General features: G+C 46.2%; 4 protein-coding genes across 4 annotated transcripts; 3 read left to right on the top strand and 1 right to left on the bottom strand.

The window, feature by feature from the left end:
* Positions 1-144: 144 nt before the first annotated feature.
* Positions 145-3290, bottom strand: skp2 (S-phase kinase-associated protein 2, E3 ubiquitin protein ligase). The gene is made up of 9 exons (XM_068753087.1): positions 3044-3290; positions 2838-2949; positions 2603-2746; positions 2099-2233; positions 1900-1998; positions 1682-1809; positions 1559-1610; positions 1364-1471; positions 145-1282 (listed from the first exon to the last, which is right to left on the bottom strand). The coding sequence occupies exons 1-9, from the start codon at positions 3288-3290 to the stop codon at positions 1075-1077; spliced, it is 1233 nt and encodes a 410-aa protein (XP_068609188.1). The 3' UTR covers positions 145-1074.
* Positions 3291-5560: 2270 nt separating this feature from the next.
* LOC137908909 (excitatory amino acid transporter 1-like) lies at positions 5561-11885 on the top strand. Its single transcript, XM_068753337.1, has 9 exons — positions 5561-5699; positions 7081-7218; positions 7316-7520; positions 7608-7650; positions 8602-8882; positions 8957-9190; positions 10300-10494; positions 10593-10727; positions 11681-11885. Exons 1-9 carry the CDS (start codon positions 5561-5563, stop codon positions 11883-11885), a joined length of 1575 nt encoding a protein of 524 aa, XP_068609438.1.
* Positions 11886-13314: 1429 nt separating this feature from the next.
* spra (sepiapterin reductase a) lies at positions 13315-15446 on the top strand. Its single transcript, XM_068753339.1, has 3 exons — positions 13315-13882; positions 14157-14447; positions 15104-15446. The coding sequence occupies exons 1-3, from the start codon at positions 13555-13557 to the stop codon at positions 15292-15294; spliced, it is 810 nt and encodes a 269-aa protein (XP_068609440.1). The 5' UTR covers positions 13315-13554; the 3' UTR covers positions 15295-15446.
* Positions 15447-17678: 2232 nt separating this feature from the next.
* c19h18orf54 (chromosome 19 C18orf54 homolog) lies at positions 17679-21823 on the top strand. Its single transcript, XM_068753190.1, has 14 exons — positions 17679-17813; positions 18274-18430; positions 18929-19096; positions 19207-19332; positions 19411-19484; positions 19589-19757; positions 20002-20072; positions 20164-20260; positions 20352-20501; positions 20669-20762; positions 20856-20913; positions 21000-21185; positions 21326-21381; positions 21603-21823. The coding sequence occupies exons 1-14, from the start codon at positions 17679-17681 to the stop codon at positions 21745-21747; spliced, it is 1686 nt and encodes a 561-aa protein (XP_068609291.1). The 3' UTR covers positions 21748-21823.
* The last annotated feature ends 1125 nt before the right edge of the window (positions 21824-22948 follow it).

Raw genomic sequence — 22948 nt, 5'->3', positions numbered from 1 at the left:
ATTGCAATTCTTGAATATTGTACATCTGAGGAAAATACAGCGTACTTCATGAAGTTTCACAAGATGTTTAAATGAAAAAGGTCCATGTGTCCACTAAATCTGAATTCCACCAAAGGTGAAGAATCGGCACCATTTTGTTTTCAGTGGTTTATTTCGGACTGGACAAGTTGCATTCAAGTTCACTGTTGCACACGACTGACATGTCGACGGTGCTGATCTACAGACGCGATGAGCTCACGGGTTCAGTAACGATCATCCTACAGACAGACGCCACACGTATCTGTTCAAGGAGGCTGTAAAACAAATGTTCCAGATCCAGACAGTGATTTAGATTAAAATCAACTTCCCCTCGAAACGGCACATTCTCCAACCGTCTCCTAAAAATGGACGAGGAACCCAACGTTCCGGGTCAACATGTAAACTGAACATTTTAAACAATGGTTCCCTTAAAACTTGAACCCGGAACTTTCTGAAGGCTCATGCCAACACATTCGAACAAACGGGAAGGCTTTGCTTAACACATTTGATCATTTTTAGAAGCACGGAATTTAAAATGAGCAACTCCAAAATCAAGAGCTTAAGTTTCCTAAAATCGTTAATACCTGGAAGGGATGAGAACAGAAGAACAAAAAAAAGCCGCCCCCCCGAATCTCGACTTCATCACGAAGGCCCCGGCTCCTAGCGCCCAACGGCTTTGCTTCGATATCCACGATTCAACATCTGACAGTTTGTCTAAAAACACAATCGGCGACGCGCTTCTGGAGTCGCTAACCGGACGACGGCCGCGCGTGTGGGAGCGAACGCTTTTATTTCAAACCGACTTTATTGAATTTTAAAAAGCAGCAGTAAAATAAATGTTGCTGCTGCTGTTGTACCGGAGGGTAAAAATGGCCCTACGGTCCCGGAGGCGTCAGAATGCTGACGCTTCCGGACTCGGAGAGACATCGAGTGCGACCGGTCCCTTGAGCTCCCCCCAAACGGCATTTCAGTACACTTCATGCCAGACGAGACTAAAAAAAAAAAGCATTTCAAACCCCGAACAGAAATGAACTCGGCAAGAAGAAAGTGCGCCGGTTACAGTTTGAACCTCAGACGGCACTTCCTGTTCCACATCAGGGGGTCGGCGAACCTGCTGGCGGGGGTGGGCCGGGCGACGTCGGAGAACGGCCTGGAGTTGATGGTGACGCGGGGCGTCTCCTTCTTCAGCGAGGGCAGATGGCTGCCGTGGACGACGCCGAACGCCTCCAGCAGGCTCAGCGCGGGGAACGTCTCACCCAGGTCGCTGCGAATGGAGGAAACACACGTTCCGTTTGGAGGCGCTTGAACTTGAGCCCAGAGCCTAAAAAAGCAGCAGGCGACTCACGTGAGAGCGGCGAGGTGGATGTGGTAACAGCGGCTGAGGGACAGATGCAGCAGCCGCTTCAGCTGCTGGAGGACGGGGAAGCAGTCGGCCATCAGCAGAGTGCTGTCGCTGTAACAGAGGACGAACCAGCGTGACTCCCGGGACGCCGACGCCGGACCGGACGAGGCTCTGAAACGGTTCAGGAAAGGTTCTTACCTCAAATCTAGAACCTGAATCTGAGGGCATCTGGTCACCAGCACCTTCACGTCTGTTGGAAACACAGTCCAGATTATTAATCCGCGTCACAACGAACCCTCGGGGGGGCTGCCGAGCGCTCACCGTCCAGCGCGAGGTTCTCTCTGTAGCCGCTGAGATTGAGGTGGGTGACGGTGGGACTCAGGTTGTCCACGACGGCCTTCACGTGATCCCCGCCGAAGCTGCACCAGGACATGTTCAGCTGCTTTATCCTGCATGGGAGACAGGACAAGACGCGGCTGGAGGACGGCTCCTAATCCTCACGGTGAGGTTCGGACTCGCGAAGCGGACGGCGAGCTGACCTGGAGCAGGACCGGAGCGCGGCGGCCAGAGCGGCGGCAGAGAAGCCCGAGCAGCCGCCCAGGTTGAGCTGCAGCAGGCGAGGGTTCCTGGACAGAGAGCTAGGAGGGACAAAAAAAAAAAAAAAGCAAATACTGAAGGCTGCGCTGCACGGGGAGCTGAAAGGTCATTCTGTGGCGGCGGCGGCGGCATGACGCCGACCTCATGATGGCGTCGGAGAGCTGCAGGCCCTCCAGACTCAGATTCTCCAGAAGCCGGCAGCGACAGGCGATGCTTTCCAGAGCCAAGGTGGGGATGATGGCGCTGGAGAGATCCAGCTCAGCTAGCTGCAGCGGGCTGGAACAGATTATTTCTGTCAATAATGGTCCTTTTTTTGTCTCTAAAACGAGGAAGCAACGTCACAAATAGCAAAGAGGACGAATCAACTGGACTTGTTCTTCAGTTCTGAGAGACGGGTAGAGAGTTTCGATACTTGTACTCCTGTTGGAGCAGAAAACAAAGAAGGGGCCGAAACCACCGAGGCAATCAGACTCCCCGTGAACAAGTCCAGTTCATTCTGTAGAAAGGATGGAATATAAATAATCTGACTTTAAAAGTTTATTTGCCCACGAGCTTCGTGCCAAACCTCCCGTTTTACTCGTGCCGAGCAACGACGGTAAATTTAAATCTCATCTCATCTAACGAGATCGAGCCCCCCCGACTCACGTGGAACCGGCAAAACGCGAAAGTTCCACGAAGGAACGAGGGCAGCGCAGCCGTCGGACGCCGTTCCTCAGCACCTGCTGCAGAGCTGCGTCCGCGTGGGTCAACCCCTCCAGATCCACGCTGCGCCACAGGGCCTCGTCAAACCTGAGACACACACACACACGTCTCGTCTTCATCTCGCGTCCCAAGATAAAACACGGAGGAGCGTCTCCCCCGACGCCCTCCGGAGACTCACGCCATGCGATGCCAGCGCTTGCACACGGCGGCCATCCCGAGGAGGTCCCGCAGGGAGAGGTAGAAGGAGATCCTGAGGAGCAGCTCGTCGGGCAGGTGGTCACACGAGACGCCTGGAACGGCGAGGAGGGGAGAGCAGACGCAACCGTTAACGTTTCCGCGCACGCCGCTTTCCGGGGAGGTCAGGAACCGGCTCCCCCCCCTTACCCGAGCCGGGCTCCTTCCGCCTCCTCGGCCTCCTGGCCAGCACGAACGGGTTGCAGTCGTTCTCCTTGTCTTTGCTGGCGACTCGCTGGAACTTGTGGCCCGGTGACCACTGCTGGATCAGCTCGGTAGGGGTGCACTCGGTTTCCACACCCTCACCGGGAGGGTCCCGGGACTTGCGTTTGAGCGTCTTCGGCTGGGACATCGTGGAGCTCCGGACATTCGGGAAGGACGCGTCCCGCAGCGGCATGCTGGTGGAGGGAGGGAGAGACACCGATCGAACACGCGCATCGTGGGAATGTTGGATCGATACGACACCTCCAAGCGCCGTTTGAACTTTCAGCGGCCTGGCTTCCTCCCGCTAGCCGCCATGTTGACGCGGCGGAAGCGCGCAATTTCCAACAAAGACAGGAAAACACAGAAACTTTTCCTTCTTCTACCTCCTTTGACTTTTCGCACGCGTGCGGAGGTGGAGCGGATTTTGTTTTTGTTTTGTCCCACAGCGTTTACTACTTTATAAGTCATCAATACAGAAAGGAGGTCTTGTTCTGATCAGAGCGCGGTATCGATTATCAGGGGGGGTAGACCACGCACGATGAAGGTTTATCACCTTCCGCCAGCTCACCTGTCCGCCGATAGCCCGTCTGGTTCGGATGACATGTGCGTTTTACCGTCAGAACCGCGCTGGGTGATGCGGACTTCTCACCGGCGCGCACAACAGAAGTCCTCAAATGCACCGCCAGCGGAAAAGGACCCACGTCACGTGACGGTCCCGTCGCTGTACGTGCTGCGCCGATGGGCGTCTTCCGTGTGTGGCGTTTACTTGTCGCACGTTATTTTCAGAATTATCGTCGGCGTGATTTTGTTTTCATATTTAATTTAATTTAATTGTCCGAGTCATTATTACACGAACGAAGTTTTATATGGAGGTTTCAAGCATGTTGTCCTCAGAATTAGGATTACGCAGCAAACTAATAACGAGATTAAAAAGATTAACGCACAAATGTGGGACAGCAGGCCTGTATAAGTGGGACAAAGGAGGGGACACTTCGCAGATGCCAACCAATGATTATTATTTCCAGACATATGACATATTTTGTGTAATTAAATGTCCCTCAGTGTAAATTAAGTTGTGTCTTTTATTTTATACAATCTCTTGAACAACCATGTAGAGTAAATAAACATTCCACAAAGAATGGGGCTATCGATTGTTATTATTTTTTGTAATCTTGTGTTGTTTTAACAGGTAAAAAAATATATATAAACTCATTTAAACAGTAGGTCTCCCATCCCCAGCCAGAACTGCTGCTGCAGGATGATTCCTGAACACAGAAAGAAGAACGGACTGAGAATCCCTGTTTTTAGTTATAAATACACAGACTGTAGGCTAAATTGAAATATCTAAAATTTGAGGTAACTGCAAAAACAGCCAATAACAATAATTGTCTGGATAACTGACACAGAAACTTGACTCTTCATCGTGTCACAGATCAAGGAATAGTATTTGTAAAGAGCTTTGTGACCTAATTTTAGGGATATTCTTCACTAATTATAATCATTATAATTATAATATGTTCCATACATTCAGGTTAGCGCTACCTTTTTCAGCCAATTGTGGAGCATCGCTTACTCTGTGGAATTAATCAAACTATGTTGATCAAACCTGGTTATTGCTTTAAGGCAGAATTCTTTTTCTCCATTAACCGAGAATAAGACTTTCAAAGACAAAAAAAATGAAGGTGGAGGAGAAAATAAAATTTAAATCGCCAAGATTACAAAGTTTTTGCTTTATCTTGCCTTTACCTGAAAGTGTGTCACAAGGCCAGCAGCGATAACGTGAGGCCATTTTCTAATTTGTTCTCTTGATCTCCCTCCTTTCCTTTCTGTCTCTCCTGCTTGCAGCCCCTCCCTTGTCTTCAGGACATTAGTCTGTCTTTCACACTTTACCATCTCATTCTGTTCTCCCGATTCCCAGAAGCTGCAGAGACTTCTAAAGAGGTATGACCATCATCCTTTTCACATCTTCTTTAGAACATACAATGGTAGTGGTTCTTGTTGTCATTATAGTGAGTGACATTAAAAATTATTTATTTGCCTGCGAATGCTGAATATTCATTCTACATTAATTTGATAATATAAATTGCTAACATCACATTTGTCTTAGTTTTTCCTGTCATGTCTTATTCTGTTCTGTTTCTTAATTAAAGTTAAGAACTATGAGACGCTCCACACGCAGTTTCCTTTTATTTCCTAATGATCCATTAGTTTATATATATATATATATATATATATCAAGGATATCAAACCATTCTGGGACTGTTTCTCTACAATTCGACCTTTGGTGACGCTGGTAATTCTGCCGTACCAGTGACACAGATCAAATTTAAACAGCGCTCAACCAAAGTTCTACTGCAAGCCCCTGAAACCACTTGAAAGGAAATCTATGTACTTCCACCCTGAATGTGTAATATGGAGTATTTTTATATGCTCATTCTGTTTGTACTAATGGACAACAGCAGGATGCAGCGTTTCAGAGAAGCGATTCACATTCGCACGATGAAGGCAAAGAGGAAAGTGGAGGAGATCTCTAAAGAGGACATCCAAGCTTTTCTCAAGAAGAATGCCTTCGTGATCTTCACAGTTGGGGCTGTTATTGTAGGTGCGTATGTTAACAGGTAAATAGGTCAAAAACATCAGGCCACTAAATGAACACTATAATCATTGACTGTTTTATTTATTTATTTGTCGCGACGTAACGTCTCTGCAATGACGCATGCCAACTCGAACTGCATCAATGAACTATGTGAAAAAACAAACAAATATATCCTGCTTTCAAAACAGGTTGGTGTAATTAGACCTTAACAATGATAATTATTAACTATTTGAAATGTTCAAAAATGCTGTGAGAGCTGCCAGCCACTCTGCTGCTGCAATGTCAATTGGTTTTGCTTATGACTCACGGTCAGCACAGGTAACCTGCACCCCCCCAGGCGCAGCTCCCATGCACCACGTTGTGACATTTGACACATGTATCCTTTTTTCTTACAGTTTCTTCGCACTTGGCACTGACTCCTCTTCTCTATCTATCTATCTATCTGCTCCATCGTTTGTCTGGCTTGTGCTGCCATGTGTCCGGAGCGAAGTTCATTTGCGAGTCGCATTATGAAGTTCCTCCATGACAGCATCTCATTGGTGCATTTCTTGAACAGGATTGAAGCATTTCTGGCAGCCAGGTCAAGAATATTATAAAACGCCGCCATTGGCCGTCTTCGTGGTGCTTTCACTGAGTATTTCCTCGCCATTTGATCAAGCACATCTACTTCAACCTTGGTTCTGTTGTAGCATGCAAGTCTCCGGTTTAGCCTTTAGCATTCACTTGTGACGTTAATAGCTGTGTGGACAGTGCTTAGTATGGAGATATTTTCCTTTGTTTGTATTGACAGACTGTTAGAGTTTTACATTTCAGCACCTCTGTAGTGCAGAAATGTGGACCAAAAAGCGTCTATCAGAAAATCATGCTGTTTTGTAAATTAATTGGAGCCCCCCCCCCTGCAAAACCTAAATAAAAACTAAGAAGCTCACAAGATCACATAAAACTAGCAGAGGCTTACATTACAGAAATATAGACTAATAATAATAATGATGATAATAAGGAGTCCTCATGTAGGCCTCATACCTTTAAAATTAGCTGATGGGATGTTTCCATTCGTCTTTTTTTTTTTTTTTGCTACGGGGCATCTCTAAAATGACTCAGAGTTAATTGAAGCTTCTTCCAAACAACAAGAGACATCGCTCTCTGTTCCGGCTCCTCCCTCAGAGTCTTTAATGATAAAACAATGTTATAATAATATATACACACATATAGGAAAAGTCAGGATCCTATTGGTGCATAGTTTTCTTTTTTAAACCAAGTTATGACGTGGCAAATTTTGAAAGCAGTCAAAATGACTGCCTTGGTATAGTTCTAGTGCTAAAGAACATTGTCAGAATTCATCGATTCATAGTTCAGTCAGGGTAACGGAGACTCGCTCTCTGTGCAGGTATCATCCTAGGATTCACGCTGCGCCCATACAAGATGACCTACCGGCAGGTGAAGTACTTCTCGTTCCCTGGAGAGCTGCTAATGAGAATGCTGCAGATGCTCGTTCTCCCCTTACTGATTTCCAGTTTGATAACAGGTACAACACTTTGTCTTGTTACGCCACACATGTAAATAGATGGATGTCATAGATTTATAGACTTTCTTCTCACGCACACATTTCCACCCTTCACCAGGAATGGCCGCTTTGGACAGCAAAGCCTCAGGAAAAATGGGCATGAGAGCTGTTATTTATTACATGACCACGACCTTTATTGCCGTTTTCATCGGTATCATAGTCGTCCTCATCATCCACCCGGGAAAAGGATCAAAAGACGAGTTTGGAAAACAGCAGAAGATAGAGCAAGTCAGGCCCGCCGATGCCTTCTTAGATTTGATCAGGTACGATGCACACTTGAACCTTAATGGTTCTGTTTGTCGGTAACTCCTGAACGCATTCTGTCTTCACTCTGTTGTTTCTCATTGCAGAAATATGTTTCCACCCAACCTGGTCCAGGCCTGCACGCAGCAGGTAAGATCGACTATTTACACTTAAAATAATAGGACTTTCTATCTATAAACAAAAACAGCTCAACTTTTGTCAGGATTCTTTTTTTTTTTTTTAATGGCCCAGCCTAAAATAATTAGTGACACATGTATACCGGTAATGAGTAAAACAGATCACGTGTGGAGGTGATGCTAAGCAGCAATCAGCCAATTACAGATTTAGAAGTAAGTAGTAAGGGCAATAAGAGATTTAAAAAAAAAGGTAGAATAATGCATTGGTTCTCATCCCCAAGCAGCACAAACTAGCAGGCTGTTTATTTAAGAAGAATGCCTTATTAACGGAATTCTCGGAGGAACAGGAATCTCCCTTGACTGCTTGAACCCAGAGGGAAGGAAGGAGATTATAAAGATGTAATAAAACGTCATTTTTGGTTTTCCTCCGACTTAGTAGTGGGAGTAGTAACAAGAAGAAGAAACAATCATTCATCCATCCGTCCATCCGTCTATCTTCTTCCTCTTTTCCGGGGTCAGGTTGCGAAGGCAACAGTCTTATCAGTTCCAGACTTCCCTCTCCCCAGCTACCTCCCTCCAGCTCTTTCGGGGGGATCCCGCTGTGTTCCCAGGCCAGCCGAGAGACACTGTCTCTCCAGCGTGTCCTGGGTCTTCCCCGAGGCCTCCTCCTGGTGGGACATGCCCGGAACGCCTCCCAGGGGATGCTATCACGCCTCCCCTGGGAGGCGTTCAGGAGGCTTCTGAAATAGATGCCCGAGCCACCTCTGCTGACTCCTCTTGATTTGGAGGAACAGCGGCTCTACTCCAAGTCCCCCCCCCCCCCCCCCCCCAAGACCCCAAGATGCTTGAACTCTTGAGTCAATGACTCCCAACCGACCCGGGCGAGAACCGTGGCCTCGGATTAACAACAGCTATTATAAAACACGTGACAAAACCTCATTATTTAATTTGTTTTACTCCCCAGTTCAAAACCAAATACGGAAAGCGAGTATTTCATGTGACCGTGGCAATGAATGATACCGCCTTCAACTCGACCAATGGCACCCAGGAGACCACGGAGCTCACCCAGGAGGAAGTGATCCCACTACCGGGGCAGATGAATGGGGTCAATGCCCTTGGGCTCGTGGTCTTCTCTATGTGCTTCGGTCTAATAATCGGCAGCATGAAGGAGCAGGGCCAGCCCCTGAGGGATTTCTTCGACAGCCTCAACGATGCTATCATGCGCCTGGTTGCCATCATCATGTGGTAAGAAGTCAGTTTCACTGGGAGGCATTAAAGTAACAAATAATATCTTCACAGTTGTCTACTTCTCTTTTCAGGTATGCTCCGATTGGTATTCTGTTCCTCATTGCTGGGAAGATTGTGGAGATGGATGATCTGACCCAGATGGGTGGCCAGCTGGGAATGTACACCATCACGGTCATCATCGGCTTGCTGATTCACGGCATTCTCATTCTTCCCACTCTTTATTTTGCAATCACTCGGCAAAACCCATTTATCTTCATTGCTGGGATTGTGCAAGCTCTGGTAACAGCCCTGGGGACCGCGTCCAGGTGAGCCTTTAATAACCGAGTCACGCTCAGCGAAATTATGCAGCCAGAGACAAGTGTAAGTTGAAATAATAAAGACAAAAGTTAAGCATCCATTTATTCAGTAATTAGTGACTCCCTTTGACGCGACACACTACATTGGATAAAGAGCCAAAGGTGAAGTGAAAGTAATGACTATAGGGATACCCCCCCCCAAAAAAAAGCTAAAGTATGAATGATATTTGGCAGGAAATTGTTGGGTAAATAAATATAGAAAATATTACATTATATGAATTAACATATTGTTAATTCCTACATTTATTTTTATGATACTTGTCTTCTTTTTTTTTTCTATTTATCTTTTGGACTTGCTATGTTCTCCATTCAAGAAAGCTGCTGACAACCACAAATGGCCATTACAGTGTTAACCTTACAAAGCCTTGTTTTATAGGCCGAGCTTTCGGTTGCTGCTAACAGCTACTGATTCACAGGTGACTGAACGCAGTCAATTCAATTCAATATATTCACATCAATACAATTGAATATTTGTTATTTAAAATACAGATGATACCACTGAGCTGCTACTACCAACACCAAACATCATTGCATTTTGACAGATGCGTGATATTTCGGTGATTATAATACACTCATCAGCCACCTTATTATAGGCACAACCTGCTTTTGATTTAGACTTCTAATCACTTGGCAGCACCTCAATGCAGCAGAGCAGGTCAAGACGATCTCCCCCAGGCCAAACCGAGCATCAGAACGTGGAAGAGCGGCGGCCTTTAAATGACTTTGAACCTGCCGTGTTTGTTGGTACCTCAGCAGTCTTTCCAGAAACTGCGGATCGACACGGCAAAGGTTAAACGCAGATCTAAAAGCAAAAGTGGGTCCAAACCAAGTCCTACCAGAACTACTAGGTCTGCTTAATAAAGTGGCCAGTGAGTGTTCATAGTCAAGCAAATTTAAACCAGACACTCAGCTCAGAATAATGTGAAGCAACACTCTGGCCTCCACCACTCCACGTCTTTGGAGTGAATCTACTCCAGTAAAGTCATTCGTGTTTCTCCTCTTCGCCATATTTGTGAGCAAACTGTCATGCCGACTCTTTCCATTCCTCACGCCACCAGCTCGGCCACCCTCCCCGTTACCTTCAAATGTCTGGAGGAGAACAACAAGATCGACAAGCGGATCACCCGCTTCATGCTGCCCATCGGCGCCACCATCAACATGGATGGAACGGCTCTGTATGAGGCACTGGCAGCCCTCTTCATCGCACAGGTGAACAACATGGAGATGAATTTTGGTCAGATCATCACAATCAGGTAAAAAAACAAAAAAACAATTATAAATGGGGATAATAATCACTGATATAAATAACAACAATGCACATAAGAATTTAAAGGTTATCTCTCTGATCCAGTATTACAGCAACTGCAGCGAGCATTGGAGCAGCGGGCATCCCTCAAGCAGGCTTGGTCACCATGGTGATTGTGCTGACATCTGTTGGACTTCCTACTGATGACATCACTCTCATCATTGCTGTTGACTGGTTCCTGTGAGTGGCCCTCTGCATTGTGACAATAATGTGTAGTGCAGTGACTCCGCTTCACCTTACAGGTCAAAAGCACTTCTCCATCTGCTGCTACCTACTGACACACTTCTGTCTCCCTGGAGTCCTGTACTACATTGTATTTTTTGTATTGAATCATTTTTGCAAAAGAGTTTTAACATAGAAACATAATTAGGTTTCCCAAATTAATCATTTTTTCAATTAGAATACCGTTCTTTTTACTCAGCTAACTGGGGTAATAAGAAGAAAACTCTCCTCTCCTCTAACGAGGATGTCTCACTCTAAACACAATGTGTTCTAAAGACGGGGGCTGTCAATCAGGAATTTACATCAGTATATTAGAGTTATATTTGAGAAAAATTCTGTAATTTCCCTGGAGATAATTTTGATTTGGTCAGAATAGCTGAAAAAGAAAAGAAAAAGCCTCCATTATAAGTCAACGGGAAAATCCAGATTTGTTTTGTATCCAGACGGGTATCCGGATCACTATCAAAATTGAGTGGGGTCTAAATTAGACCAAGACCCATCTTCAGATTGTTTTTCATCAAGATGCACTCAGCAGTTTTTCCCGTAATCCTGCTAACAGACAGACAAACGGCGTTAAGAACAGAAGCTCCTTTGTGGAGGGAATGAATGACTCAACCTTTGGGACTAAAGCAGAGAAGGGCGGCAGGACCTCGGGGCGCCAACGGCTGCCGTCTTCACTGCTGCTGGACACGAGTTACCAGTTTGACTTAGACACTGTGTGCAGTGTCTATGGTTTCCTGCACTGGTTGTAGATGCCATCAATTTTCCTGCCACTGATGTCTTGATTGTACGGCCTTAGCCGAACTGGAACGAGCGACAACGTTTCATAGCTTCATTTTAGGCCTCATTTACACCAAGCTTGATTTCCCACTCATTCGACCAGTTCTTCTCTCTTTTTTTCTGCTTTATAGGGACCGTCTGCGGACCACCACCAACGTTTTGGGGGATTCTATTGGTGCTGGGATTGTGGAGTTCCTGTCTAGAAACGAGCTTCGCAGCACAGATGTGGAGATGGGAAACTCTGTACTGGAGGAGAAAAAGAAACCTTACAAGCTCATATCTCAGGAGGGCGAGTTTGAAAATGACAAACACGTTCAATGTGAATCAAACATGTAGGTTCAACCTTCAACATGTGAAAACTGATACAGAAACTTGCTGCTGGTTCCGGTTTTGGAGTAATTGTGACCGTGTTAACGGTTTTACTGTCTTTATTACACTTTGGATTTGATAACATTCCATTATTGCTGTGCCACCGAAGTGATTTTTTATTCTACATCTAAATTTACGAGGTGTGTAATCATTGTGCTGATTGAAATGACATATATACTCTTAGTTAGTAAACATTAATTAAACATGCTTCAGACCTGCCTGATTTGCATTAATAGCTGTATTCTGATGGATATTTCACTAAGTTCTATTATACATCCAATATTATAGGAAAGTAGAAAAACAAAGTGCTTTAAAGTTGGGTAGCGGTGTTGGTTTTTGTTGCATGCCCACCTCTTTAAGCCCAATGAACTGACACACATGTTCTCTGCAGTTTTCATTCAAAGATCTTGTTTTATTAGCTGCATCCGTGGCCAATACTCTTATTACATGCGGCACCATCTTCTCACCCCACATTGGCGCTGGCTTTTATTTAGACGGTTACATAATGCAATTTTGTTTGCGTGTCTTTCAGACCCCCCCATAAATGGCTATTTTACTGTAGCTATGAGCCTCGAGAACGCGTCGGGTGTTTAGGGTCGTTTTAGGTTTACAACTTCGCTGAAATAAAAAGTGGAAAAAAAGCCTGTTTCGATTTCTTTCCCATGAAAATATCAGCCATTGTTTTTTTGGGGTAGATTAAATCATACAAATGTGTCTCCAAAAATTAAAAGGGTATGTGCTTATTTAAAAATGTTTTTAATCTTAAATCCTTCTGTTATCTGAAAGCACTATTATAACTGTCCAGTAGAATGGGTTTTTAAAAAAAAAAAATCTACCAAATCAAATTCCCTTTGAGGGTCAGCTCACTATGAGGAGAAAACTGGACAGGGTCCAAACACGGGAAGTCAGTCTGGAATGCTGGAGAGTAGTAATCATCACTGACGATCTGGCAGGGGTTTGTTGTCTGAGCTGAGTATATATGGCGTCCGGGATGATGACAGATGCGATGCAGGTGATGACAGGAGCACATGAAGGTGACAGGAATGAACTGATTGCAGGAGGTGGACCTGAGAAGACAGGGGAAGATGGTGGGGGAAGGACACAGACCCGCCTCAAGGTGCGACAGGTAGAGCAGAGCGGAGAATGCCCTCATGATGAAGCGGCTGACAAATGGAACAAAATGGAGTCACTAAATACATAGATAAGAATATCACTCAACTATATTCTTCCTTTATTTGCAATTAACAAAACATCAGTAATCAGTGCACAGGTGCGCACAGAGCTGTATATGCGTTCAACTTACTGTCAAAATAAGTGATCAAGAGGAGGAACTGTTGCACCCTGACCCAGCCCACTCCAGCAGCACGCTGAACACGTGTTGCGTAACGATGACGTAACAAAAACGGGCACGTGTCCTCGTCACGGGCGATCCTCCCGCTCGCCACGCCGTATTTAAAGGGTTCCACGCCGATGTTTCAGGGTTATTCGAGTCGCTTTTCATGTTGTAATATTTTTCCCCCCTCCCCACGCGTGTAATTCAAAGCGTAACAGAGATCTGGCGACAAGAAAGTGCGTCCAACAGCTGCTTGATTGTCAGAACGAGAACAGCTGCGAGTGTCCGGTCGGATCATCAAACATGGCCTCACCTGCGCGCGGACGCGCGGACTTCGGTCGGGCTCTCTGCGTCATCACCGGAGCCTCCAGAGGCTTCGGGCGGGCTTTGGCCAAGCAGGTGTCCGGATTGGTGAGGGCGGGCTCGGTGCTGGTTCTGGCGGCTCGCTCCGCGGACGACCTGCAGACTCTGCGCGCAGAGCTGACCCAGTCGGGGGCCAGTCCGCCCGGCCTCGTAGTCCAGTGTGTGGCGGCTGATCTGGGTTCTGCGCAGGGGGTGGAGAGTGTCGTCACCACCTGCAAAGCGGCCTTCACGGAAGATATCGACCACGTTTTTCTGATCAATAACGCTGGTAAGAAAAGACGTATCAGTAATCAGTGCACAGAGATATTGGTTCAACTTATTTGGCATTTATTTTTGTCAAAATAATTTTGCTAAATAAGTATTGATCCAGCTCTTTAAAGTGAGAGACACCTGAAGTTGAACTATATTTGAGGGAATTTATTTTTTGATTGGAATCTTCTTTTAATTAATGATCTTATTAATATTCCGTTCCTTTGCCCTCCTCAGAATATTTGCATTTTAATGGCGTGCTTGGTGACGAAACGCTTCCCCTCTGGTTCCAGGTGCTCTGGGCGATGTGTCGAGGTACCTCAAAGGTTTCACCGACATGACCGAGGTGAACTCCTACTTGTCTTTAAATGTCAGCTCCATGCTGTGCCTCACCGCCAGCGTCCTGCAGGCCTTTCCGCCGCGTCCGGGTCTGAGGCGGACTGCGATCAACGTCTCCTCGCTCACCGCGCTGCAGCCTTTCCCCTCCTGGGTTCTGTACTGCACCGGTAAGGCGGCCCGAGACATGATGTTCAGGGTACTGGCAGAAGAGCAGCCAGACGTGCGGGTGCTGAACTACGCTCCAGGTGAGGACAGGTCATTCATCTTACAGATGGGTCCTGATAACATTTTGAGGGAATGTTAGGAATGTGACCAGGAACAGTTGATTTTGGTGACGGTCCAGAAAAGATCCTGGATCACTTTGAAATGTTTTATATTATTGCAATAAATGGAGCTTAAATATTTGTTCCTCAATATCTCAGATGATTATTGACCAATGCTTATAGAATTTGACAGTCATGTAGGGTGGGGACCTCTGTCTTGCCACCGAATTTCATCCGACTATGATCCGGATTGTGGATATTATTGAGGTTAGATTTCTGACACGTGTCGTCTTATAGTCAAATCCACATCAGAGCATGTCAATGGATTTGTTGCCTCCAAGGAGGTTCTGTTTTTTACGGAATCTTTTTGCTCGCTGGGTGACTGATAAACTGCTTGGTGTATCTTGATTAAATAAAATCTGAAGTTGGGTCTTGGTCTGACTTGGATCTCAATAAAGTTTGAGAGCGATCCGGATATAAGTCTGGATTAGAACAATAGGCTTTTTCAAATCATCAAGTTCTAAATAAGCCATAACCAGCAAATCTCTTCCTGACCTGCCTTCTGTCCAGTTGAGCTGTCGATTCCTTCCCTTTTCCCTCCTGAGTCTCGTTGTTTTCTGTCCTCTGTATTGATCCAGGGCCTCTTGATACAGAAATGCTGCGGAACGCTGTGAGCAGAACGGCAGATCCCACCATCAAGAAGTCTTTTGTTGACCTGTATGCTAAGGGTGAGGTTCTCACCTGTGAGGCATCCTCTAGCAAGCTGATGAAGCTGCTGCTTGAAGACTCCTTCACATCAGGAGCTCATGTCGATTTCTACGACATCTAAGTTAAACGACAACTCTGAGCCAGTTAGCATGGCATTGGGCCAAATAAATAACATGTGCCTTCATTTATTTTCAATGTTGTGAAGCGAAAGTTTCAATTGTTTACTTGTTGAATACCAGTGTTTAATTAAAGGGGTGGAAAAAAAACCAGCTTGTGTCCGTTTCCAAATATACTGTATGGGCCTAACTGTAAATGATTCATTCCAATAAACACCAACTTCCATGTTTATCGCTGCGTGTCGACACTCTCACTGTTCCCGGGTCAGATGTTCGATGTTATCGCTGGAGGTTGCTAAATCTGGCAGATCTTTTAAAAGGGGCTTTAAGTGTTTCATCGGTGGTCGGAGGATAACTGTCAGGTTTGTAAAAGAGAGAAAATCAGAACCAAGCCCCAAAGATTCAACCCGATAACCATTTACTCGCGGTAGGAAACGAGACTAGTATTCTTTCTTTCAGCAAGAGAGAATGGAGCTGCTCTCTAGCCGTGCCATCGACTCTCCCAGCAAGGGAGAGTGGCTGCTCCTAGCTTTGTCCTCGATTCTCAGAAAAACAGCCCCCCTCCAGCTCGTTTTATTAGCAGATAAGAATGTGCACGTGTGTAAATCACCCAGACATGAAGACTCCAACCTTGAGCAGATAGCTCTTCCGGACAACACAAAGTGTTCACTTCTTCAGCCTAGTCAGCATATAACAGATGTACGATTGTCACATACTTTATGAATATCTTGAGTGATTATGAAGGAAATTATTATAAATGGCATTAAAAGAACCATGACATAACTACTGCTACTAATTGGTGAATTAATGGTAAACACATTTGCAGATTTATCTAACGACTTAAGCTATAAATCAAAAACGTGTTTGAGGTTCCTCTGTCCACCTCCAAGATGGGTTGTTGGTGTCGGGCTTGCATTACCTCAGTGGCTGAGGTCTGAGTGTACACTGAAATATGTGTGTGTGGATTTCAGGCCTGTATATATATGAAGCAGAGACCAAAAATAAGTTTGAAAAGTATCTGTTTTAATTAAAACATGACTGAGAGTTAAATATAGGGAATAAAAGCAGTAAGAATTTATTTCTCAAAACAAAAGTTAACAGCTGGGATCGTTAGTTCTTTACAAGTCTCTGCCTGAACTGCCTTTCAGTGAACCCTAAGGTTACTTTAATATGTCTGAGGTGAAGTGAATTGGGGATGGAACCTGAAACTTTACATTATTTTAATAAATAAAGCCATCAATTCAAATGACAGGAATTTATAATACCGTAATAATACTCTCTGGGACGCAGTTTGGTTATCATCCTATTCGCTAGGTGGCGATGTTTGAAAATAAGTGGCCTAGAAATGCGTTCAAAGTCCATCCGAAGGAATAACTCTGGGGCGTTTTAGTGACTATTACAATCGCATTCTGCTAGCTGTAGTGTGTGATCTTAACATTTTATGATTTGTTCGTTAAGAATAAAGTAGTCCACAAACGCTACGCCTTTAACACGCGATTTCGAAATAAAGGTTTATTGCGTTTGATTGAATGAATCGATGAATGCGTTTTATCCAACATGGAACACAAAGTGAACAACATCCCTACTGCAGTACTTTGTTTTGTTCATTTATTCCGCACAAGTTATTTATAACTTTTGATTTTAATTCCTCTCCTTCGAACATTTATCAGGTTTCTGCGACGTTTCCATCCGAGCTGTGAACATGAACCGATTTTATTCAGGTCTTTGAACGTGGTTTAGTCCCGACGGAAATGAACAAGCGGAACTGACTCCGGACCTGTGAGTTAGGTTTGGTCCTGCCGGAAATGAACAAGCGGAACTGACTCCAGACCTGTGAGTTAGCTAGACCCGGGAACCGCGAATTTTTCATTATTATTTTTTTGTACTTAAAAAAAAGTATCTAAAAAAAAGCCAACCACGGTCGCTCTGGACTGCTGGATACGACATATATGATTTGTTTGAAGAAAAGTGAGTCTTCTGCGTCGTTAAAAATGTTGTGTTTCGAGCATTTGTATTCAAATTTCTCTCTCTTAGCACTGGTCACTTTGTGCTGCTGACTTTAAAGTCAGTGACTGAAAGCTAATGCTGAACTTTCGTCATTGTGTTCAATCTAAAATGTGAATGATCCTATGCATATTGTAAACGTCATAATTAAGTTAACATAATTAACTAACCCGTTGTTAACTGTGACCTTTTGATGGCATCGCTTGATTTGTGCTTCAGTTTTTGTTTAGCTAGCTAGCTAGTTCAACGTTGTATGTGATTCGGTTAACCTTGTGACCTTTAGGTGCTGTTTAAAGCCGTGAACTCCCCATCAGCATTCCTATTGTTTTTATGTGACGTAATGGATTGTAACGTGACGTCATGGCGACGTACTTGTCTCGTCAGCATGGAGTTCAGAGGCTTGTCCGGTGACCTTTCGTCTCCGGAGTCGACAGTGAGCGGTCTCCTGTCAAGCTCAGGTCACCTCCGGAGCGACCTCTTTACTCGTGAACACGACCCAACCTTCAGATACAGAAACCAGGTACACGCTGCCCCTTCACCCCTGTTAGTGTAACACGTAGAGGGTAAAATGAATTTATCCACTGTGGATAGAACGTGTTTTAAACTATCTTTTAACATGAGATGATCATCATGATCTTTTCTTCAGAATATTAATATATTCTTCACTATCAATATTATTTTTAGGAAACAAAAGATTTAATTAATGACCCCTCTTAAATGCACCCCATGCCATTATTGACCCCCCACCGGGTACTATTCAGGGGGTCGGGCCGTCGTTTGGGGACCACTGCTGTAGATCCTTCATTAAAAAAAAAAGCTTTTCTCCAAGGCCTCTTGGCTTCATCTCCTGTTTTCTTCATATTACCTTGAATGTCAGGAATCTGATTAAAGTCAAACTGCCTGCTTAAAATATTTTTGATGTTCTGGACTTGCTAAAAAGAATTCAATGATACTGATATTATTGTTTGAATTGATTCTAGAGCTATGGCTCAGCCTCAGCGGCATTGGACGCGTACATCTCGGACTTTCAGGACGCTCCCCGTGCCCGGAAGCCCTTCACAGAAAGTTCTGTTTTACTGCAGAGTCCACCCTCCTCGCCGAGCAGACCCCGAGTGAGCAGAATCAGGAATAAAGATGGTATGTCCACTCAGCAGTCCTGTTTGGGCTAGTAGGTTCATGTCGTTCTGTTACAGGTGTCAGGCATGTGCTACATTTCCACAAAGCAAGAGCAACATTGAGCTCAGTTACTATGGAAACCTAAGCTGGGAACTAGCCTGGTGGTTCAACCAGAATCCCCGAAACACTATCCTGAAAGAAAAGAGATTATTTTTCACCGCTGACTCTGCGATGATTTGTCAAACGACTCGACTTTATTAACTGCAGTTGGAAAATTAAAAGTTTAGAGAAGATAATTTTAAATAAATTAAAGTAATAATACAATGATAAAATAATCAGAGATTTAGATTTGATCATTTTTTGGCTTGTGAGACAAACTGTCATTCGCATTTTCTCATAACGTAGCAGTAATAATAGTGGAAATGAAAAAGAATTGTGATTTATTACATAGTTATTCCGTCAGTTATGTATAATTTACTAAATCAATGGATCAGTCTAATTGTCTCTTTCCACCCTCAGTCCTCAGGGAGCATCTGACTGACGAGGAGCTGGACTTCTTACAGCTCCCCGTCAGCTCCCTTCTCCACGGCAGCAACCACGGCAGGGTCTCCATGACGACAGATGAGCTGCTGTCTATTCCCTGTGATGGATCGATGCCTGTCACTCACACGTCCGCCTTTATAAAAGGTTCTCAATAATCACATTTCTCTGCCTTGTATCGGTTGTTTGTGTTTTTAGAATAAATCATTGATCAGTGAATATAAATAACCACTGACTTAATTCACCTGCCCATCCAGGACGCTCCTCTCATCCTGGCTCCTCCTCTGCATCAGTAAACCCAGTGTGGGACCGACTGGGCAGCAGTCACGCTACCCCCCGCATGAGCCACCAGCACCCCCAATCGGCCCGGACGTACGGTAGACCCAGAAAGAAAGCGCTTACTGTTTCATGAAAGATATTTCACACATCGGATTTGACATTTGGTGATGCTGTCTGACGCTCTCGGTGCAGAAGGAGACCACGAATGGGCTTGTTGAAGCCAGAAGATGGCCTCTCCTCAGATAACTGCTACAGGGTGACTGTCTTTTGTCTCTGTGAGGCCTGAGGAATGTGTGTTTTTGTGTCGATCACACCATTTTAAAGGGAGTGAACGATATTTATTCATCTTTTTGACGACAGTCTGCAGACCAGACAGCAGGGGCATCTTCGTTGCTCCACCTCCCTCATTGGTTCACCAGCAACAAGCCCGACATGGACTGTTCTGGTCTCAGCAGCGTGCCGGACCTGACTTATCCAGCCTGGATCCAATGCTGTGCCCTCAGCGAGGCGCCGCCAGCCACAGACCACGGTATGATCCCTTTTCCCTTTTGTCCGTTTGCTGACCTTGATCTGAAAAGCAGATCTTCACTACACTTCTGGAAAATCTGCCATTGAAAGTTGTTATTTTCAGCAGAAAGTTGTTGTTGTTTTTTGACTAAAATCAAGAAATGAACATTTGAAAATAAAACAAAAAACATTTGAGCAGTGAAGCTGCCGTGGATACCGACTTTTAGTCTGATAAAATAATCACCCTCCCCCCCCCCACACTGCAGCTCCCAGATGCAGAGCCCCATCCTGGGTAGCCCAGCTGGAGGATGACGATCCTGACCAAACGTCCCGACCGGTGAGGGGTTTAGAGTTTCTGGTCCTCTTCCTTTGGGCAAGAAGGCATTGATGATCTGTGTTTGTCTGTGAGTCGTCAGGTCAACGACCAGCGCAGCCTCGGGGATCTCAGGCTCCAGTTCGCTGAGCACATTTCTCTTCCCGCTGCGGAGAAAAGAAGCTCCAACCTCATGGAAACAATAGTCAGAGGTAAGAATGCAAATCAGAACAACAACTCCTCCCAAACCGAAAGCTTTTGTTGTGAACTTAAGATGGATTTTTGCTGTTTTGCTCTCGTCAGACAGCAGGATCGAGTCACTGATCCAGAAGGCAGATCAGGTGTTGAACTCTTTGTCACTTCGTTCTGGAGGAGCCGGCGGGGCTGTCGATCCAGACGGGCCCAAGACTCAACCCGAGGCACAAGGTTTCTTTCTCCTCCGACAAGCTCCCGGTAGCGTTGCTGCGCGCGCGCGTGCTCGCTATGAACGTCCTTTAGCTTCCGGGTTTCTGACGGAAATGACGGACGCCGTCCTGCAGCACCTGTTTGCTATTTTGACCAAAGACTTGTGGAAAAGGTGTATAACGTGGGACCCTTAAGTGTTTGTGGTTTCGTTATAGGCACACCTCCTGATTGTATTAAAGAAGGCGTCGCTCATCCAGACCCTGAGGAGCGGTTCTCCTCGTCTTCCTCACACTGCCATCCAGTCAATCTGTAAGTTATTTATTAGATTTACAAGATTGAAACTCTCTTTATTAGTATTTCTGATGCGCCATGACTAAATGTGATGACATGTAACACCTGCAGGGAGTCGGCACCAGCAGCAGGGGGCGCCACAGAGGCTCTGACTAACAGAGGAGCTCCGGTAGGTGGTGCCAATTAGATAAACTTAGCTAAACAGCTAAAACAGGAATATCGGTTCAGACTCTACTGTGAAGGTCTCTCTGGTAGAACCATCGCCATGGCTGCCGTCTCCATGGCGACGCCGTCTGGAAGCAGCCCGGTCCTGTGGAGGCTTTGAAACAGATGCTGTTCAGACTGCAGGCAGTGGAAGCAGAACTTCAGCGCCAACAGCACACGGCGCCGGGTCCGACACCCGCCACGCGCCCGGAGACGGAAGAGACTCCGGTGACGGCGGTATGAACGCAATGCATTGTGGGTCACCCAAGCTGGAACGTGTGTTGTGTAACTTGAAGTGTGTTCCCGAAAAAGGTATAAATGGAAATAATACAAGAGTCTGAGCAGAAATCCAAATGGATTTATTCTGTCTGTCGCAGAGTCCGGAACCTGAAGCAGAGCTACGAACGCTTCCTGGCGGACCTCCGCCCCAGAGGTAACCGGATCTACCTGGATTTTGTTCTTCTTTACGTCGCCTGCATTATTGTCACATTCTACTATTCCACGTGGAATTTGCTTTATAAATTCAGACGTGTTTATCCTCAAAGTTGATGTTGGGAGCAGAAAAAAATGGGCGAGCGCAAGGATCTGTGGGTTTATATGGATCACTAAGGAAGTGTTTGATCTGTTACTGATGACGAGTGTTTCCATCCTCAGAACTCTTCATCACATCAGCCACCTGAAGGTTCTGCTAGACGAACCCGGAGAGAAACAGGAAGTTGAAGAAGAGGACAAAGATGAAGACGAAGGCCGCTACTCCTCTTCCTCTGCGGATGGACTCGCCTTATCTAAAATCTCCTGAAGCCTTCTAGCCAGAGTAAGGGCGAGAACCGGAGGACACTGAAATGAGTCCCGCTTTTATCAATGAAGTGCCTGACGGAATAAACACGGACACCCGATGGGCGTTTCCCGTCTTCCCTTTCATTCCGGAATCGTAACGTGTGGAATAACATTCAAGCAGAGAAGGAAACACAAATATGGAATAACCTTTATAACCCGTCGTTCACGTTGCTGCTTTCACACGCACACGCACACACACACACACAATACTTGTAAATGCAATGGAAGTACAGTAGCAGGTGTCCTCGGGTTCTGAGTGCTCTTCATCAGTCCTCTGAGGACGAGGAGATGTCCAGCAACACTGACGATGGACACATCAGGGGACACTTTGCCGGAGTTTGAACACAATGGGTCTTCCGGCTCGAGGGAGGGAGGGAGGGAGGAGGAGGTGATACATCCAGTGAGAGGTGGGTTACACCCCGGATGGGTCGCCAGGGCGTGGTGGGGGGGGCACGCAGACAGATAAACAACGGAGACACGGGGAAGACATGCAAGCGTTAACGTAAATCACACTGAACGGGTAGAAGCAGAGCGGTGTGTCCCAGGCGGTGACCGGACCGGTGCTCCGGTGGATCCGAGTTCACCCGAGTTCACCCGAGCCGGGCTCGGTCCTTGTCCAGACCGATGAGCGTCCTGCGCCGCAGCGCTGCCTGGTATTTGTCCTCCAGGTGACTCCGCGCCGCTTCGCAGGACTGCAGGTGGTCCTTCAGCCGCTTCACGGCGCCGCTCAGCCCGTTTTTATCCTCGGTGAGTCGGCGGAGCTGCAGCCGGTGGGAGTCCCGCTCCCGCTGCGCCCTCACCAGGCTCTCCCGAAGCTCCAGCCACCCCCGCCTGTACGCGTCTGCCTGTCGGCGGCTCGCCCGCAGCGTCCCCTGGAGGAGCTGTCGGTGATGGAGGGCGTCGGTGATGAAGACGTCCGTCTGTCGGTGATCAGAGCCGTACCACTCTGCCTCGAAGCGTTCCAGAGTCTTCCTCAGGCCGGCTCTCCGGAGCGCGTTCCGGAGGAAGTCGTCCACGACCTCCGGGAGTTCTTCCATCGTCCCGTCTCGGGACAAGTGGACACGTTGTCCCGTGAAGGCGGTGCAGGAAGCGGTCTCCGAGTCTTCCTCTTCAACAAGCCCGCTGTCTTCGTCAAAAAATATTAAGCTGTTCTCACTTTTTGA

Source organism: Brachionichthys hirsutus, chromosome 19, assembly GCF_040956055.1.
Source record: "Brachionichthys hirsutus isolate HB-005 chromosome 19, CSIRO-AGI_Bhir_v1, whole genome shotgun sequence".
Classification (NCBI taxonomy): Eukaryota; Metazoa; Chordata; class Actinopteri; order Lophiiformes; family Brachionichthyidae; genus Brachionichthys; species Brachionichthys hirsutus.
The sequence above is the reverse complement of the archived record's forward strand: the minus strand, read 5'-3'. Positions and strand labels throughout refer to the sequence as shown.